Genomic DNA, 21486 nt, shown 5'->3' with positions numbered 1-21486 from the left:
CCCTGTGGTTGCGTGGGTCTCCTTCGGGTGCTCTGGTTTCCTCCCACATCCCAAAGACATTGCAGTAGGTGGATTGGATACTCTAAATTGGCCCTAGGCATGAGTGCGTGTGTGTGTGCCTTCCATGGAAGGTTGGCCGCCGGACTGGCAACTCGACACCATAAAACTCCACTGCCAGTCTTGAGCAGACAAGTGATCTGCTGTGGCAACCCCTAACCAGGAAAAAGATGAAAGAAGAAGAAGAATGAAGAATTAAAGCAAATTCAATGTAGAAAAGCAAGATTTAACCAATATGATTGTTGGCAATGTTCTATGTTAGATGTAGGACATAATATTAAAGCAAAGTGAGCTGTACATTCAGAAAATGTTCAACATATTTAAATTTAATTGAGTAAACTGGTTTAAAATTAATGATACATTTTCAGTAGTCAGGTGACCTGATCCTCTGTCGGTCATGTAAAGGGATGAGATCTTGGGTACCTGCAAGTTATTAGATGTATTTGCTTGCATCCTTAGTCAGTTTACTAGGAAGAACTCCTATAGTGGGGGATGATTTGATGGGGTTATGGGATTTGAGAAGGAATTTAGATGGGCCTGAAGGAACTGTGCTGTTCCCTGTATTGGTAGAGAGGCCTAAGACATTAAAACTGACTCCCATAGATCTTTCTGTGGTGAGGCTGTAACCCCCAGCTATAAAGTATTTGTGGAAACTTAAAACAACACACTAATAAGGTTAGACTGGCATTGGAAAGCAAGTTAAATGTGGAAATGCCATGGGCATTATTGACTTAACTGCTTCAAATCAACAAATATGCTATTGGGTCAAGATGTTAGTTTTCTCAGTTGGCAATGTTCATTTCGTTACACCCCATCAAGGCTATTTAGGCTCTTTTCAATAGTTTCAATTTATTAGAGGTGTGGTGAGAATGTCTTGGGTGACTGGAGGTGTATTTTTTGGGATTGCCCTTTCCTTGAATTATTGGATAAAATGTATCCGGGTATAGTTTCTCTCTCTTCACTTTGTTCTTGATTGAATATTAGCCTGATTACATTTGGGTCTATATTATATATTCAAAGTTTCAAAACTTCGAACCTCATATGTTTGACAACATATGAGCGAAGTTTGAAACATCAAAAATATAATAAAAAATTTAAAAAAAAATTAGCTCAACGCTCTGAGCAGGGGGCAAGCCCCCCTGCACTCCCTCACACCCCTGCTACTTAAATATACCAACTCTGAGATTGCACTTCAGTGCAGAAAAGGGAAATTTTCCCATTCTGCGCCATACGGAGCAGTTGCTTTTCACCTTCAAACTTTTTAAAGTTCGAGCATATGGTGTCGACCATATGACATTCAAACTTTAAAAAGTTCGAGTAATTAATAGGGACCTTTACATTTGTATTGGTCACAATGGTCTTTGCTGCAGCTTTTACTTTTGGCAGAAAGGGAAATGAGGGCTAGGAATAAGAGTGGCTCCCCCAACTCTGGTGAGGTGAGACCACGAGTTGTGGGATTTTAAGTGCAGTACCTTGAACTCGAATTAGAACAAATTATATTTTGAAATGGGCACCATGGGTACAAGCTGTGCATCACAGTGCATGTCAGGGAAAGGCTTGATGATTATTTGCACATTTTGAGCCCATTTTTCTGCTATCATAAATGCATAGAGAGTCCCATATATTATGTGAGTAATACCCATTTATTGCTGGAATTTGGTCTTTTGTTTTCCCTACAGAGTAGGGGCCCACTTTGATTATAGGCTATTTTAAAGGAAACAGAGTATGCATCTTGTGAAAGGTATACTGAGATGCTGGGAGTTTCAATGAATGCTCTTGTATCTTTCCACTAATGTATTCTGATTTTCTTTTTTTACTGTTTTGTCTGTTGTATGGAATTAATATATATATTTTTTGATCTGAAGTAGGAGATTCATTTGTCTGCAACCTGTGGGTTATGGATCCGATATCGGATCCGAACCGGCATGGTTTTACCAGCTATGGATCCGAGCTCCTAGCTCCTCCCCTCACCCATAATGCCCTGCTCTCCCTACATGACCTCAGATCTAGTTTGCCGCGCTGGTAACCAGGTCTTGGATTCTGAGCTCTTCAGCTAAGTGATTTTTGTATTCAAAGAAAGCGTTATATTTAATAGTTATTGTGTTTTTTGAGTGATTGTATTAGGTTCCCTTTCATAATTTGTTAGTTTTAGCTTAAAATTTTTAATTTTAAGAACTTTTAGTTTACCCTCCCCTCGCTGGTCGCAGTTTCTGTGTGAGTGTATTGTGTGGGGCCTTGTGTGTGTGTACTAATTTAGTACCAGTTTCTCTGTCTTTTGTTTTTTTTCTAAAAAAAAAAAAAAAAAAAAAGACTTTATTATGTCAGAAGCCCCTAAGGCAATTTTCTCCAAGTGCTCCGAGTGTGGCCATAAGCTATCCCCTGCTGATGGCCACACTCGGTGCGTTCGATGCCTTGGGGTTGAACACCTCACTTCTGGATGTTCCATTTGTGCAGGGTTCAACCCCAGGGCATTGAAGGAGCGGAGGTCGAAGCTGGTCCTGGCGGGACTTCTGCCCCCGGACTCGGCTTCGGCTCCCGCTCCTGTGGTGGGAACCGTGGCTTCGGTTCCCTCCTCGCCTGCTCTCCCTCCTCCACCTGGGACTCAACCTCCCGCTGCTGGGTTGGAGGAGAGAGAGGCAAGAAAAAAGGACCGGAGGGAGAAGCACCACAAGCGGCGGGCCGAGACCTCCGTTTCGGCCCCGCCAGCTAAGCGGGCTTCTCCTCCGGCCTCCTTGGCTACTGGCTCTCCCCCCCCCTCGGCTCCGGTCTCCGGTCTGCTTTTCACCGGGGCCTGAGGAGGAGGAGACCCGATCTCCATCGAGGCTATCGAGGAGGCACTCAAGTCCTACCTCTGTAGCCTCTTCGAGATCCACGTATAGCCTTTCCTGACGCCGATCTGGATCGGATGATGAGAAGGTTCATCCAGGCCCAGATGCAGATGGGAGTGCTCCTGCCTCTCCCCCCTGGGGACCCCATTTTTCAAGCCTATAGCTCCTTCTCCGACCCGCTACCCGGGTTCGGAGCGTTCGGAGCCGGGGGTGGGTCGGCGCCAATAGTACTAGGTACTTCGGATCCGACCTTGCCCTCGAGTGTTTCGGATCCGACCTCTCGGAGCCTGGCTCCGAGCTTCGGATCCGGGGGATTCAGTGTGCCTTCGGCGCAGTCTGTGTCGGAGCGCACTGGTCCCTCGGATCCGAGTGTCTCGGGGCCGGCTCCGATCCACTCTTCGGATCCGAGGGGGAGCCGACTTTCGGATCCTTTGGTCGAGGCTGGCTCCCCTTAGGCTTTTGATGTAGTGGAGAGGGCTCTGTTGAGGGCTTCCGGACCCCCGGCACTTGCTTCGACTCTGTCCCGCGCTCCATCTGCACTGGGTCAGGCTTCCACCATCCGGCCACTGGGACAGCCCGCTTCAGTGCCCCAAGCTGTTCCTTTGGAACAAGACACTGCTTGCGAGGGCTCCTCGGACAGCCCCCCCGAGGAAGCCCCTCGCAAGCATACGTGTAAAAGGAGGCACATAGACTCCCCCGAGTCTTTAACTGAAGACACGGATTTGGAGGAAGGGGAAGGCTCCCCAAGATCACCCCCCGAGGATGTCTCCTTTGGAGACATCATGGAAATGCTTCGCATAAGGGGGGGCTGATCTGCCCCAAAGTCTTCCTCGGACGAGTCCGTGTTCTTGGAGGCATTCGAAGCGGGCCCGTCTACCTCTTGGGTGTCCCCTCCTGCCTACCCCCTGGTGGACCTCATTACCACCAGGGCGTGGAAGGAACCGGACACCGTGGAGCCAATCCCCAAAAGGCCAGACCGAATCCTTAGCCCCCCTGCAGACCGTGCCCACTGGAGTAAGGGGCCCCCTGTAGATGCCATGTTGACGGCAGCAGCCACCAAGAGGGAACTCGCTCAGGAGAGTCCCTCAGTCCACCCTCCGAGCAAGGAGTCTCGGATGATGGACCGCTTGGGGAAGCGAATGTTTAGTTCTGCGACCTTCTCAGTGAGGGCGCTCAACTACTTGGCACATGATCAGGATGCAGTGCGATCTTATTAAAGAATACGCTGCATCCCCCCCTGAGTCCATGTCGGAAGAGGACAAACTCTTGCACTCCACCCGTATGGCCACTCTTCGATCTGTGATGAATACCTCTATGCGGTTGCTGTCCCATGCTACTGAGGGAGCCGCTAGAGCTGCAGGAGTAGGCCTAGTCACGAGACGCCAGGCCTGGCTCCACCATTGCGATTTCACGGAGCCCTTCAAGGCGTCCTTCGTGAACGCCCCCTTCGATGGTTCTGCCCTTTTTGGCAAGACGGTTCGCGATACCTTGACCCAGAGCGAAAAGGACGGGAAGATGCTGTCTGCCGTCGGAATCCGCTTCTCTGTGCCCCAGAGGTCCTACTCTAGGAACCAAAAGGGCCAGAAGAAGATGTGGTTCCGGAAGTCGCAGCAATCCCAACCCGCTCCGGACAACCAGTCCTTCCGTGGCAGAGGAGGACAGGGAGGACGCTGCCCCAGGGGCAGAGGGGCTCCCAGGAACTTTGGGTCCAGAGAACCTTTCTCTGAACAACCCGCACAGCAGCCCTGAAGGGTTGCCCAACTGCTCCACTCTGGAGGCAGTCGGGGGACGTTTCTCGGAGCACCTAGCGGCATGGGAGTCCATAACATCAGACCACTGGGTCCACCGTATTATATCCAGAGGATACAAGATTTCTTTTCATCACTTTCCAAAATTAAAATCCCTCCCCGACGTTCCACCCGGTCAGTGGGAGGCCGCTTCGGCAGAAATTGGCCATCTGCTGGGGAAAAGAGCCATCCAGCCCGTCCCCCCTGACCAGATCGGATCAGGGTTCTACTCCAGGTTCTTTTTAGTGCCTAAGAAGATGGGGGACCTAAGACCAATTTTAGACCTGTCCCTGTTAAACCTGGCAGTTCCCAAAGAGAAGTTCCGGATGGTCACCCTGCAATCTATCCTTCCCCTTCTGGGAAAGAATCACTGGATGTGCTCTATAGACCTCAAGGATGCGTACTACCACATACTAATGGACAGACGTTCCAGGAGGTTTCTTTGCTTCCGGCTGGGAGCCAGTCACTACCAGTTCAGGGTCCTTCCCTTTGGTCTCACCACAGCCCCCAGGGTGTTCAACAAAGTATTAGCAGTGGTTGCGGCCCACCTGAGGCTTCAGGGGGTGCAGGTCTTCCCATACCTGGATGACTGGCTCCTTACCGCCCCAACAAGGCATCTACTATCATTGGCGCGAGACTCCTTTCTTCATCTAGCTCCCCGCTTGGGCATCACGATAAATGTAGCAAAATCCAACCTGGCCCCCACTCAGTTGATAGATTTTATAGGTGCCAGGTTAGACACGAGGGAGTTAAGAGCCTTCCTCACAGCCGACAGAGTTCAGAGTTTGCGACTCCAGGTGCGGGCCATGCGGGCCATTCTCCACTCCAGCTCTGTTCCGGCGGAATTGGTCCTGAGGGCTCTAGGGTCCATGGCGGCAGCAATATCTCTTCTTCCTCTCGCCAGATTCAACATGCGGGTCCTTCAGTGGACACTTCAAGTTCAGTGGTCTTACCTTGCTCTACCTCTGCATCATCCCATTGCGATCAGCAAGGCTTGCAAGCGGTCCCTCTTGTGGTGGCTCCACTCACAATATTTCCACGGAGGCCGCCCTTTTTGTGCTTCTCCCCCTCTTGCCATGGAGACCACGGACGCCTCCCGCCTCGGGTGGGGGGGGGGGCATTTTGCAGTCAGGACAGTCCAAGGCACGTGGAACGACTCGGAGACCTCCCTGCATATCAATGTTCTAGAGATGAGAGCAGTGCTCTTGGCATTGTGAGCACTTCAGGCCTTTCTTCCCCTGGGAACAATTGCGATTCAGTCAGACAACATGTCGGTGGTCTGGTACATCAGCAAACAGGGGGGAACCAGGTCTTATCCCTTATGTCGAGAAGCCATGAGAGTGTGGGAATGGGTGATCTCCACCAACCGCTTTCTCATCGCAACGCATATTCCGGGTCGGTCCAACATCCTGGCGGACAAACTCAGTCGCACCATTCTCTCCCCGTACGAGTGGTCTCTCAATGCTCAAGTAGCGAAACGTATCTTCGCACAGTGGGGAACTCCTTGTTGCGATCTTTTTGCGTCTCCCTTAAACACCAAGTGCGACAGTTTTTTCGCTCTAATCCCTCCTCCAGGGGATTCCCTGAGAGACGCTCTGGTGCATGCTTGGCCTCCCGGTCTTCTTTATGCTTACCCCCCTTTGCCTCTGATGCTCCAAGTTCTTCAGAAAGCCTCTCGGTTGGGGTGCAGAATGATCCTCATTGCCCCATTCTGGCCTCGACAGATCTGGTTTCCTTTCCTAAGGTCTCACTCGGTGAATCCACCTTGGATTCTAGATCCCATTCCGGATCTGATTTCACATCCATCGAACCTACCAACTCCGAATCTGGACAACCTGAAGCTAACGGCTTGGCTGCTCCAGTTCCACTCCTAATTAGGACTCCCGGTATCTCGTCTCCCGTTAAGGCCATCTTGGTAGCGGCTCATAAGCCATCTACCAGGAAAGTTTACCGCAGTAAATGGAAACGGTTCTCCATTTGGGTGGAGCGGCAAGGTCTAGATCCCTTCACGGTTCCCCTTCCTCTGGTGCTAGACTTCCTGACCACTCTTTTTAATGATGGTGCCAGTAGTTCCACGGTCAAAGTGCAGCTTGCAGCCATTTCTCACTATCATGTTGGTCATGACTCTGGACCACTTATGTCTGCCAAATTGTGTAAAATCTTCCTTAAAGGCACCTTTCTCCTTAGGCCCCCTGTCAAGCAAGCGGTTCCTCCTTGGGATCTGTCCTTGGTTCTTCAGGCCTTGACCGCTCCCCCATTCGAACCTGCGGCCACAGTAGATCTTAAATTTTTATCCCTTAAGACTGCTTTCTTAGTGGCCATTACTTCGGCCAAAAGAGTTTCGGAACTTCAAGCCTTATCTTCAAAGCCTCCTTACTTGGTCTTCCATCCGGACCGCGTATACCTCAGGACCAATCCCTCCTTTCTTCCTAAGGTGGCCTCAGAAGCAAATATTAATCAGTCCATTAACCTCCCTGTTTTCTTTCCTAAATATCAAAACAAGGGTGAATACAAGCTGCATTCCTTGGATGTTCACAGGCAGCTTCGTTTTTATCTTAACAGGACAGCTGGTCATAGGCAATCCGACCAGTTATTCATTTCCTTTGCCAAATTCAATCTGGGTAAGCCAATTTCCAAAGTATCCTTGTCACGCTGGATTTCACAGTGTATTCTTCTAGCTTATCAAGCCTCTGGGAGGCCCGCATCGGAGGGAGTCCATGCCCATTCAACTCGGTCAGTTTCTACCTCAGCGGCCTTTAAGGCTAGGATTCCTCTGGATGACATTTGTTCAGCAGCCACTTGGGCTTCATCCCATACCTTTATTTCTCATTACAAGCTGGATATCACATCTAGAGGTAGAGCATCCTTTGGCTCCGCGGTGCTCCGGAATATCCTTCCATGACGGCCGCCCAGGATTCAGGTAGCTGGGGACTCTGTCCCACAGGTTGCAGACAAATGAATCTCCTACTTCAGATTTAGAAGTTATGTACTTACCATAACGTTCCATCTGAGTAGGTGGATTCATTTGTCTGCAACCATCCCGCCCTCCTATCCCCCTGGCCCTGTCAGTTTCCTGCATATTATATGTTACCCCTTTCAGGGTATTTTGATTCAGGGCAAACTTGATCTGAGGTCATGTAGGGAGAGCAGGGCATTATGGGTGAGGGGAGGAGCTAGGAGCTCGGATCCATAGCTGGTAAAACCATGCCGGTTCGGATCCGATATCGGATCCATAACCCACAGGTTGCAGACAAATGAATCCACCTACTCAGATGGACCGTTATGGTAAGTACATAACTTCTAATTACATAGTATTGTTGGGGAAAACTCTCAGAAAAGTAATCAAACTCCACAGGACTGTACTGAAGATAAGTATTATTATTGAAACCAAATAATGCTCTGAGCCACTCAAAACTCGATCAAGAATTTATTGACCAAGCCTTTTCATCTTGACTTCATCAGAACAAATTAACCCTAAAACCCACATGCTGTTAGCAGAACAAATGTGGGTTTTAGTGTAGATTTGTCCTGATGAAGTTTTTATAATTAAAATGAAGGTGCTTAATCAATAAATTCTTCATCAAGCTCTGCTGAGTGTTATTTGATTTTAATTGTTGGGGAGAAAAAAGAAGGGTCATGGGCAATTTAACCTAGTTTATCTGGAAATGTTACAGGAATGTTAAGTACATTTTTAAAACTTAAAGCATTGAAAAAATTGTGACTTATTTAATCTGAATGCTGGTGCATGGAAATATATTTTGTTTGTTTGGTGCTGATATACGACTGTGGTATTCTATAAGTGCACAATGGATGAGTTTTGGATAGTATTTAATGTTATGATTTAAGTAGTGTTTATTCTCATAAAAATAATGGTAAATCCTTTGCGTAAGGAATATTGTACGTTTAATTTAAGTGGAGTTGTTTACTGGACAAGTTATGAATGTAACCCTACAAATTATGTGGGTCAAAGGGACTTGCAGCCATCAGAATATGCAGTAGCATGTTGATAAATAGGCATACAATAGTTTGAACTTGGTAGCAGTTTATTTTAATGAGATATAAAGCAGGTACGTAAATTATTTAAAATTATAATTTGGGTGCTATAGGCTTCCCAGAGGTGAGGATTTAAGTGATTCAGCTGCTTACATGTTTGTGTTAGCCCCAAAATTCCCTTGGAAGGAAAGCTGCTGAGGTGGCAGTAGTACCTTTTAAATAAAGGAAATATTTGTTGAATTCTCAAGTTTTACTTTAATTTGCAGTATCCATCAGTAGCTATCTCCTGGACATTTAAGTATATGGGCTGCAAGTGTAATGCATACTGTGTGTGTTTATGAAGTACTGTACTTTGAAAGTTATAGCACTATTTAATGAAAACATGTTTAATATACTTTAATGTATGCTCTACCTTTGTAGAGCATCATTTTACTGTGCATTTTTTTGCAGATAACTCCACTGCATTAATTATTTTTTCCTCCATTCTTCTAAAGGATACTTACAGTAGCTGGTCAGGAAGCATTCTTGAAGAGAATTCTGCAGCTGTTAGTGGAACTCCTGGCTCACCTGCACCTTCTCCAGCCCAGCAACCTGCAGCCATCAAACAGGAGTTTGAGGACTACCTTGAAGACCCTTCAAGCAGCTGGGTTTCTAACATAAAAGAAGAGCACATGGAAGCTGTAGGACAGGCCATGCTTAACAAGTGGGCCACAGACGTAAAAGGGGAGCAAAGTAATGCAGCTGAAGATAGCTCTCCAGAAAGGTGGACAGTAGATGTAAAGAAAGAACCAGAAGAACAGGATAACTGGACAGCAGATGTAAAGACAGAAAGTGAAGGAGGGGAAACGTCTCCACAGAACTGGGTTGTAAGCGGAGGGGTTCTTCTTTCCCCTACCTCAGTTCCAACATTTCATGAAGCTCTGGAAATGATAGATGCAGTAAGTATGAGTGGAAAACGTGGTGTTTAAGGTCACAAACATTTCGATAAAATGTATATTCCTTTGAGCCTTCTAATTAGATTATTTGTTTATTATAAGAAAATTTTTTATTAATTTAACATATTTACCATATATACACAGGATGAAATTCAGCATCACATATTTTTATACAATGTTAGGAATACACTGAATCATCAAGGTTGTTGTGTCTTTCGGATTTTCCAGGTTAGGGGTTGCCACAGTGGAACTCTGGTCCGCTAATGATTGGCAGTAGATTTTTACGTACCGAGTTACCAGCCCAGACATGCAACCTTCAACGAAGGTACGCCCATTCACGCATGTCTCCACATAGAAGACACTCTAGCTAAGAATTGTTCAGGACAACGTCTTACTGTGAGGCGACCACGCTCCCGCAGCACCACCACCGCAGTACATAATGTTATAAAATTAACACATTGAGTCTTGGTATTTCAATGGCAATATTTCAAGGTTATCCCAACCACTAAAAGTCTTTGTATGATTTATAGATCTTATTCTGATCACTTTTTTTCAGTTTTAAGTAGTATTGCTGTTATATCTAAAAATTATTTGAACATAGCAATCGCGGTTTTAATAACTTTCTAGCAACTTCCAAGAGAGCCCAAAGCATGTTTTGCTCTTTGGCGTTTACTGATATAAGAAGTGAAATATTCATTAATATTACTGATCTAGTTAAAGAACAATTATCAGAACATAATCCCTTAAAAAACATACTTATCGCTTCCGAATATACATTTAATTTTCACAATTCATAAATGTGTGCCCAGTCAGTTTTTACATATTTACTACATCCCCAACAAGGGCGGCCACAGTGGTGCAGCGGTTAGTGTTGTCGCCTCACAGCAAGAGGTTCTCCGGTTCGATTCTCGGCTGGGGTGCATTCTGTGCGGAGTCTGCATGTCCTCCCTGTGGTCGAGTGGGTTTCCTCCGGGTGCTCCGGTTTCCTCCCACATCCCAAAGACATGCAGTAGGTGGATTGGACACTCTAAATTGTCCCTAGGTGTGTGTGTGTGCATGTGTATGCCTTCTGTGGAAGGTTGGGAGCCGGGCTGGCAACTCGACACCATAAAACTCCACTGCCAATCATGAGCAGACAGATGATCCGCTGTGGCGACCCCTAACCGAGAAAAGCCGAAAGAAGACTACATCCCCAACAAATTGAAGAAGTCATTTTACTAAACTTACAGATTTTATAGGGAGTAACAAACATTCTGTGTATATATTTCCACATAAAAACTTTCCAGTATAAACTTGAAGTTTGACTAACTGATTTAATTAATAAAGTTTTATTGTTGCCATCTATTAAGTCACTCAGTCCACTACTGTCTAAAAAGTGCCACAATATTTGCATCAAAATTTTTATTACTTTTATAATTAATTTATAAAACTTGGACAAGCTTCTTTTGTAGGTCAGTCTACCTTAGATGATAGCATTCATATAATGGGGGAATAGTGTTCTGTCCCACTTCATTAATAATATCTGCAAATTAATTTCATTTTTATTGGTGGATAATATTAACTGATTAGCAGATTCATCTAACTTGTATTATTTCATTAGGGTTCAGGCACCTAGGCAGCAAGACACTTCCCTGTGGTATATTTGGTTTGGAACGCACATTCAGCGGCTGAGAAATATGGCTGCTTTGAATTCCCTGTGGGCAAAGAGACGAATGCAGTACAATGCCCACAACTTCAGTAACAAAATGCACAGGGGGAAAATAATGTCCATGGTCCCCCAAGGTAACGTGAGACAGGAGGCAGCATGGCAGATAGCAGCAAGCTGGCCAGTGGGCATGTTAGTGACAGTAAAAATGTAGTGCACAGAGGGCTGTGCCTTTATAGCTGGTGTGTGTGGACCACTACCCCCTTCACAGTATCAAAGGAACATTATCTAAAATGTATACTGGAGCATAAATGTGACTAGAGTAGCATGTCAGATTTCCTCCATGCTGTAGGCATGCTTGTACATGTTGTAGTTGCATAAATATGTACTGTACATTGAGGACAACTCTCATCACTTCTTCTAACCCACGCACTAGGTTATTAAAACTGTGATGGCCATGACCGTGTGTACTTCACTTTGCCAAAAGAGAATTCACAACAGCCATATTTTTCTGCAGCTGAATGTCAGTTTATCCATATATCCCCAACCAAATGTACCACAGGGAAATGATTTGCTGCCTAGGCACCTGAAACCCTTTCATTAAATATTGTAAGGACTTGCCTTTTCTTTTTACAAAGGAATCAGACCATAATACTATCCATTCCTTTTAGGTAAATTAATTTTAACATTGTTCTGAGTTTCCATAAACCTAGAGATATGTGCAATGGGAAAGCACAAAAATTTCCATTTTGATGTTAATGAAGTTTTAAAAGCATATTTCTTAACTGTTTTAAGAATTGGTTTCATATATGCAGAGTCTAAAGATTGAAATGAATTTCCTTCTAAGGTAAATGTTAACCCAATGAAAGGATTGTTACATATTTCTGATTTATCATTTTTAATAAACTTATAAAAGTTTAGTACAATCTGCTCCTGGATGGTTTTCCATTGACTAGTATAAGTTGAGTCTTTCCAGAATGATAATAGATTTACAATTTGCAGCAATAAAATAAGATTCTACATCCTGGGAAGTTAATACCACCATAGTCCCGTAATCTTACAGAATTTCTATAAGCAATTCTCAGCTTTTTAGTATACCATATAAATGAAGTTAACATCTTTTCCATTTTCTTTGAAAGTTTTTTGTTAGGTATTAAAGCTATTGAATGCAATAAAGAAAAATATATATATATATATATATATATATATATATATATATATATAAAAACCTTTGGTAATATAATTATTTTAATAAGTATTGACCTATCCCCAAAGGTAAAAAAAAAGTATTTTTAATAAGAAATAATATTTCAATTTTTTTTCAAAATTAATCTTACCAGCATCTTGATAGATTTTTATTCCTAAATATTTTAGTTCTTTCCTTCCAAATAATATTTATCTTTACACTTACTATCTAGTAATTATTTTAACACTAACGTTTCAGTTTTATTCTTATTAAATTTCAGCAGCGATACTTCTTGAAACTTTTCAATTTCCTGATCTATTTCTTTGATTGAATAATTTAAGATCTCCTGTAGTTAGTAAAATATCATCTGCAAAAAGATGCATTTTAGATTGACAATCTGTAATTAATTGAGAATCTATCTTTTTTTTTCATTGCTTCTTATACTGTTAGCTAAGGGTTCAGTAACTAATGCAAATAATAGAGAGGACAAGAGGCACCCTTGCTTTGTGCCTTTGTTTAAAGCAAATCCTTGAGAAATTTAAGATCAGTTTTAACATATGCTTTGGAGTCTGTATACAGGTATTTTAATATTCCAATAAACTGTTCTGGAAATGCAAACACTTCTAAAGTTTTTAAACAAATAGTTCCAATCTACAGAATCAAAAGCTCTCTCAATATTGAAGCTCATTCGGGTGAGTTACATGTTCATTCCTTTTGCTAAATCTAAGATAGTAACTATCCTTTTTATATTATATGTTAATCTATTGACAATAAATCCTGTGTGATCTTTATTAATTTATTTACTATATATTTTAATCTTGTAGTGAAAGTGGAAGCAAATGTTTTATAGTCTACATTTAATAATGAAACAGGTCTGTTTGAGGAAACTAATTTATTTACGCTTTCCTTGTTTAAGTATAGGTAAGATTACAGAAAATTTCCATAAGGGAGGATTCTTTTGTCACTGAATTATCCTGAAAACATCACTCAGTAATTTTAAAATATTTAACAGAAGCAGACTATATAATTCCATACCTAAACCATGTAATCCTGGGGGCTTTGCATCTTTTCCTTTTTTTAAAGCTTCTTTAACTTTTGTTAAGCTAATAGGCTTATTCAACAGAAATGCTTGTTGGTCATTAATACAGAAATACTTTTGATCATTAAGTTTATTAGTAACATTTTTCTTTAAATACTTGTGAATTTTGTAACAATCAGGATTATTACGTTTTCTTAAGATCCTCATGGATTTTTTTTAAATAATAAGCATTTCCTATATGTCTGAAGTAAGCTTATTAGTGTCAGGATTTTAGATATTATTGATTTGTGCCCTTTTGCGTAACATCTTACTTCTATAGATTTTAAGTCATTACATAACTGTGCAGTTATTTTCCACTTTATATGCTCCAACTGATATTTTGTAATTGTTTTAATGAACTTAAGTGTTATCTAATTTCTTTGCTGTTTTTCAAACCTTGTTTTGTGTATTTCATCTTGTATTTCTATTTCTAACAACTCTCTATCCCACTCTTTCATTTATTACTAGACCATCTTCCTATTCTGCATACAATATGCATTTTTAAGGAGTCCCATAGTATAACTTTATTAACCTGACCAGTATCATTCAAATATAAAAAAATTCTTGATTTGTTCCTTAATGTAACTTAAATTCTTTTAATTTCATCATATATACTGGGATTCTATAAATAATCTGAAATTTCCTTATATTCATTAATACTTGGTCCATTATGATCAAATGAAGAACAAGGAATAGTTTTAAAATTCACTTTATTAAGTAAATCTATAGGGGTATAAATCCCATCAATTCTAGTTTGCATCTCGCGTAGATAATAAGAATGAGTGAAGAACAGTGACTTGGACTTTCTGCTATTACTAGTAAATTAACTAAATTATTATTAGTATTACTAATTGATCTGTTTAGTGCTTTAGCTGATGCCGGTTTTTAGCTTTCTTCGGTTCACTTGTATCTTCTGTACTAGATATACAGTTAAAATCCCCTGCTAAAATTAAACTACCATTCCAGTGACTTTGTAGTAAGTTTAAGTGATCTTTAGCCACTCTTGCACCTATTCCAGGTTAAAAATAGCTAATGTATATAGTTTGCCGTTATATGTAATTATTACAAATGTATACATTCCTTTGGGATCATTAATGGATTCCATGACCTTGGGCATTACAACAGATTTTCTCCAAGGTATAGCAGTTCCTCTCCTCTTCTCTTTTTGTTGAAAGAAGCAGGCAATAACATTTTGTAATCCAAGTTATTTAAAAATTGTAAATCTTTATCAAGTGAGTCTCTTGCAAGAATATAATGTCTCTTCTATTTAATTTTAAATATCTCATTAATGATTTCCTTTTGTTACCATTGTTTAATCCTTTTACATTAGTAGATTAAAACTATCCATAAAGGATAATATGACACATTTATCCACTGTACTAATTTAATTACAATTTTCTAATACCACTATCTTAACATTCCACTTTTTTGAATTCTTCCTTTCTACAAACGAACTTATAAATAAAAGCAGACAACTCTACAACTATAATCATATATATTGCTAATAAAACAACCTGTCATGGATACCAAAGTTCCTAGTTTGTCTAGCGAATACACAGACTACTATACTATGTCTTTACCTACTGATACCTAAAAACTCATAAAAAAACTAGCCAAAAGCTACAGTGACTAACAAATAATATAATATTATATGCAAGTCAGAAATAATGAGACTATTAATTTAGTTCTATATTTTGCCATTTAAAACTATTTCTCCCGTTACAACATAAAAGTTTAATAATCCTCTTCTGTTAATCACAAATATTAAATCATTTAACAAATAGTGTGCTATTTAACCATTTTATGTAATAGTAGTATAAATTACCCATTAAATATTCCTAAATTATTTGCTTATTCAACATTATTATAACTAAATCTCTAAATAAATAAGTATAACAGAGTGGGATAAAGACATCTGTAATTTTGTTATACTTAACCATGATGCAAAAGGGAAATCAATGGACATATATATTTATCATGTCAAAAGACGCATGTATTTAATAGTTCTAACAAAAACTCAAAATTAAATTTTAAAGTACAAATATAGTCAAAGAAACCATAGTCAAAAACCTTTCCAAAGCAAACTTCAAACTACTTGCATCCGAAGTGGAAAGCTTCACTATTCCCTTGCAGAAGGATAATGATATCCAGGATGCGAAATCCTACACCAAGACACTCTATATGCATCTTCAGGATTGCATGGACCATGCTATCCCAAATAAAACCAAGACTCCTTCCTCAAGCAAGAAGAAACCAGTCTGTTGGACACTGGCCATAAGCAAACTAAATAAAAGGAGGAGACTTATACAAAAAAAAGGCCAAATCTCAAGTAGAAAAATCATCCCTGATCAGCATTAGTAAGAAATTGAGGGCCCTCATCAAGTCAACTAAAGATAATTTTGAAAAGAAAGTTGCCAAGGATGCCAAGAATAACCATAAGGCCTTCTATGGCTACATCAAAAACCTAAATGGCAACGCTCAGGTCTGTTCTGAGCTAGTACAAAATGGAACAAAATACACTGACCCTTCTGACATTGCCAACATCTTGGCTGACCGGTTCAATGCAAATCCCCCCACCACCTACAGAGCCTATTACCATTCCAGGAGATTGTGTAAGTCCAATTATTACTGATACGTTGGTTAACAAGGCTCTATCTAAAGCTAAAAACACTGTCTCCATGGGGCCAGATGGTGTCCCAGGCTGTGTCATACGTGAGCTCCAAAAGGAATTAACCCTGCATCTTAATACCCTGTTCAGTCTCAGCCTCTACCACAGGATATGTGCCCATAGAATGGCGCACTGCAACGGTGGTCCCGCTACACAAGGGTGGGGCCACAACTGACCCTGGGAACTACCGACCAATAAGCCTGACCAGTCTGATCTGTAAGGCTATGGAGCGAATCATTATGGAATTCATAAATGGAGAGATTGGGAACCTCCAGTCGCTGGACCCCACACAGTTCAGCTTCGTTAAGGGCAGATCATGCCTCCTGAACCTGGTGGATTTCTTTGAGACAGTTACTCAGGCTATAGATAAGGGAAAGGAGGTTCACACAGCTTACCTTGACCTTGCTAAAGCATTTGACACCATTCCCCATACAGGTATTATTGATAAGCTCACCAACCTGGGCATATACACCCTTACGTCACAAGATGGATCGCAAACTGGCTCTCAGACAGATCCCATAAAGTAAGAGTAGCGGGATCTATGTCTGAATCCAGACCAGTAACGAATGGTGTGCCTCAGGGCTCTGCCCTGGGGCCCCTCCTGTTTGGCGTATAATTCTCAGAAGTACAGGCAAGCACGGAAGGGCTGTTGCTGACTAAGTTTGCGGACTACTGAAAACAGTGCTATAATAGAGTCTCCGGCTGACATGGAGATCCTCCAGAAGGGTCTAAATGAGACTGATGCATGGTGTCAAAGCGTAGTAATCCCCTTTGGAAAAAATGGTGTACCCGCAAACTACAACATAGGAGATAATCCCTTGAAATCTGAAGAAGAAATAAGGGATCTAGGGACCCAAGTAGATAGTCGGCTTTCCTTTGATAACCATGTTGCCAAACTGGTTAGAAAATTCTTCTATGTGTGACCCATCTGATCACGAAAGGGTTCGCATCAAGATCTAAGGATGTAATTGTGCCCTTCTACTCTTCCCTCATCAGACCCATTATTGAGTACAATGCACCAGTTGGAATGCACCTGGTTAGACATCTCCAGCAGCTGGAGAGACCACAGAGGTACCTAACCAAGAGGATTACTGGCCTCAAACAGTTGCCCTATGCAGCATGATTGAAAAAGCGAAGACTGTTCTCTGTTGCATACAGCTTTCTCAGAGGCGATCTCTGTCTAAAGTACAGAGCCATGTCCAACCCAGAATTGTTGAACATGCTCCATCTTAGCAAAACCAAATATACTTGAGCTACACGCTCTAGGTATATAAACCTCAATACAACAATGAATAGAACATGCTGGAGGGATAGATTCCCTTCGCAGAGACTTCCCTTACTATGGAACAGGGTCCCGATCTACATAAGACAGAGCCCCTCACTATCGCTTTTCAAGAGGAACTTTGATGAGTGGATGGGTAACAGAAAGTTCACACCGGGGATCGCACCAACAGCACTACTAGATAGGGGCCAAGGGTACTAGCTTACTAGTACAAGGGTCTAGGGAACTACTAAAGGGGTGGCGAATACCGCACAACGTGGCTGGGCTAATATATGCCTTCGGGCAGATAGCCCAGTACCCAACCTATGAACAAGTGTTTGTATCTCAAAATTGTGTAACGCTGTTAACATGACAGATATCAAAATATTTAAAAGTCCTTCAACTTATTAAATGACTTCATTACTGAGGTTGGAGACAATGGCTTGCTATTTCTATGGCGTTAAGTATTTGCAGCCTATATTGTATTCAGAAGTTACAGTGTGTTCAACTGAAATTTCATTCTTCCTTCCTGGATTCAAACATATTGAAAAACCTACTTTCTTTCTATCAAAATGGATTTACTGAGTCAGCAATAAAACACTCGATTCTCAACTTTTGACTTATGAAATTAGTTATTTCAGGTAGCCGTAGTGAATCTAATACCATTCAACATGTAAAAAGCTTTGAAGTTCTCATGACCAAGGTTTAAATTTCAGCTTTCAGATTATTTTCAAATATTTTTATGATTTTTCTATGTAAATTATATGACATCTTGTGCAGTCACATTTCTGCTATATACAGGTATGTAATAGACATCTTTCTTAAAAACATTATTTTCCCACTGATATTGTACCTTATTCTATATATCTTGTATTTCTAAATTCTTCCATCATAGCTATTTAATCATGAGCTCTCTATTAAAGATTATAGTATGTGTATATATTTCTTAACTTACTGATACTACTATTTTATGAATCTAAATATTTCATTCCTTGTGCACTTTCATATTATTCATAAGATGTTTACTCTTCTTATTAATTCTAGTATTACAAGCATTCTATATATAATCAAAATTCCTGCTTCTTTAATTTGAATGTGTGTTTTAGCCATTGTATACTGCTGTTTTGATCTAAGCTTCACATCCTGACATCATAATGCAACATGTGCAAATGACAACTCGCAGCAGCTGCTAATTTCCTCTAAGTTTCTTATTCTTCTTGGTCCTTGTAAGCTGTTCTAATCAGTAACAAACATCTAACTTTACTTTTTCCATTAATATGTGCAATGAGAATTAATGCCACTACAACATAAGCTATTAACATTCAGCAAAATGCAGGCAAATTATATGTTGGCAACTCACTATGAAACATTACTGTAACTTTTGTTTTACCAATTCTTTGCTTATAAGAAAAGAAAAACAGATGTTATTTTGAGTAGATTTCTCACTTATATACTTGAAAATATGAAAGAAAACGATGGTTCCTTTCTGTTTTCACAGACATCAGTGATTAAGTTTTGACTTGGATTTTCTTCAGTACAGCTCAAGGCGGGAAGAAGCTTCTTTAAGTATTACTTGCTTCATAAATGACTTGTGAAAGGAATGTGTTACACAGGATCAAAGAAAACAAAATCACAATTCCACTTCTAATTAGCATATTACTTAGATGTGACATTCAATTAACACAACAATGTACAGCATTCCACTTCTAATTAGCATATTACTTAGATCTGACATTTAGTTAACACAGTAATGTGTACATACAAAGCAAAGCTGAACAAATAAAATTCTTAACTTATGCAGTCTTAAAGTCACCAATTCTATTGCTTATAATTTAATGATGGTCTCTTACAGGAAGTAAGTCTGTACCATCTCCAGCATGTTAAATATTTTGGTTTCTTCAGAAAGAAAGAAAGAAATTGACCTTTGCAGAAAACACCAAAGTGGCATTAATATTGTTCTTTTTTAAATTCCTTGATCAGTGGTAAACAGGATGTTCTTTTACTTATTACTTTACTGGAATAATCATGGTCAAATCTGACTACATGTTCACCTATTTAATAGGTAAGTTGGATCATGCTGTTTTTAATATTTGATCTTTTTCTAGGCCAGACATAAACGTAATTTATAATTGAACATGGTGGTTTCTTTCTTTCTTTGAAGGTGCTCTCAAGGATCTGTATGCCCTTTTGAATTCCAAAAGATAATTTCAAGTAAATATAATGTTTTATGTAGCCAGGTTGGGTTCAGGTGCCTAGGTGGCACGACACCCCCCTGTGAGACAGCTGGATGTGGACACATGGCAGGTTGGCAGTTTAGCTGCAGTGACAAATGCACGCGAACAGTTCCCTGTGGGAATAGAGGAACCCCCTGCACCCTAACCACAGGTGGCAGACACAAACCCCCACAATGATACACTGTGCACCCCCCCCCCAGAAGCCACCATGTGCGACTGTCAGTCGAACATGTGGCTGTCATAGGTTGCCAAGTGGGCATGAAAGTGGTAATGTGAAACCTGTGTACTGTGGGCAAAGCCTTTATTAACAAAATATGTAAAGTGATGTGTGTAGTGCTTGGTGCGTACTAAACCCAAATATAATCACAACTTGTAGAAATGTGCCACAGCACGTAGGAAATCCTGCACATCACTGTAGTCACACTTATGTTGCAAGATGCGCTTTAAGCAATGCTCCCTTACAACAATAGCCTTTCTACTCTGTCTCACAAGCAACCCCCTCAAACGAGACTCCCGTCTGGTATCTGCCAGGTTCTGTTCCTGTTTCAGAACAGACAGAAGGTCAGACAGCTGCACTATAGGGCGTCCAAGTAACACCTTCAGCCGACAATGACAATGCCTCCACCTGGTTATTAGTCCTCGGGAAGTCCATGTCAGAGACGTCACACACATTCCAAAACTTCAAAGGGTAGGGTGATGGCAGGCATTGCTGTGCAGAACAGTGGGATGCATACTTCTGTGGTCGGCCTCGCACATAATGATGGTCCAGAAATATGCCTATAGGCTTAGCACAGTCAGGTAAGGTAGCCACAATGTCCAGAAATACAGGGATAACATCTTTCAGTGGTAGGAATGCCAATGCAATCAGTTTGCGGATGGCAATTGAGAAAGCAATGCCCGTACCATAGAGGGGCCACAAAGTGGTGATGCTGGATCTGGCGCCAAATGATCTGTGCAAAATGGAATAGGCACCCCTTCAAAATACTCTTAGGGAATGTCTTTTGGCTGGCACAGATTGCTGCCTTCTCAAATTCAGTCATAATATACTGTGGAGCCAAGGTGCATCCCTGTTCTGTGGCCATACCTTTCAGTATCTCCCACATATTGTTGTATGCAGACTCTGACTTCTGTGTCATGAGACAGTACACCAGGGGGACAATCCTTGCTGAGGTGGGGGTGCCAATACATCCATGTAATGTATACAGCTGACGACATATATCGGCCCGTGTTGGGAAGGTGCCATCCCCAAGAATTATGTCAGACCTGCACAGATCTGTCAGATTTTGTGATGTGGTTAGTAGAACCAAAGGATCAGTCCCATCCATATCAGACCTTCTACGGAGGATAAAGCTGCCACTATGGAGTGGATACTGGCTGACATTAATATCCGCAAGTGTTACTGGAGGTGTGGACATGGATGCCCGTGCCCTCTGCCGTACCCTAGTTATGCTACAACGTAGGGTGGCATGGCAAGACATCTCTTATAGTACATTGTCATCCGCTGTGCTTAGGACACTCTGCATTACCAGGCTTGGCAGGTCATTGCCAGTTTACCGCCCTCTGCCACAGTTCTGCTCGCAGTGTAGCCACCTGGGCTGTTGCATCTGGGCCGTGCTGGTGTGACAGTTTATTTCAGCAGTTTTCCCCCCTCATTCTGGGGAACAGTGATGGCACGACCTCTGCAGGCCTTTACTCTCTGCTCGATACATGCTCAGTACCGTTTAGGTGGTGCTTCACGCTCCAAATGGTAGTGGTATCCCTCCACTACCAGCATTGGTTTGCCCCATTGGCTGGGCACTGTGCTGTATCTGTTG

General features: G+C 41.7%; 1 protein-coding gene across 3 annotated transcripts in view; it reads left to right on the top strand.

Annotated features, from left to right (window-relative positions):
* MYBL2 (MYB proto-oncogene like 2) overlaps positions 1 to 21486 on the top strand; it is a 779549-nt gene that overhangs the window by 376182 nt on the left and 381881 nt on the right. For all 3 annotated transcript variants that reach the window (XM_044090138.1, XM_044090137.1, XM_044090139.1), the window contains exon 8: positions 9160 to 9603. In XM_044090138.1, the coding sequence (XP_043946073.1) occupies positions 9160 to 9603 (444 nt within the window). The remainder of the gene's footprint in view (positions 1 to 9159; positions 9604 to 21486) is intronic.

The sequence above is a fragment of the Protopterus annectens genome, chromosome 12.part0 (assembly GCF_019279795.1).
Source record: "Protopterus annectens isolate FY-2018-M chromosome 12.part0, PAN1.0, whole genome shotgun sequence".
NCBI classification, from domain to species: domain Eukaryota; kingdom Metazoa; phylum Chordata; order Ceratodontiformes; family Protopteridae; genus Protopterus; species Protopterus annectens.
The sequence above is the reverse complement of the archived record's forward strand: the minus strand, read 5'-3'. Positions and strand labels throughout refer to the sequence as shown.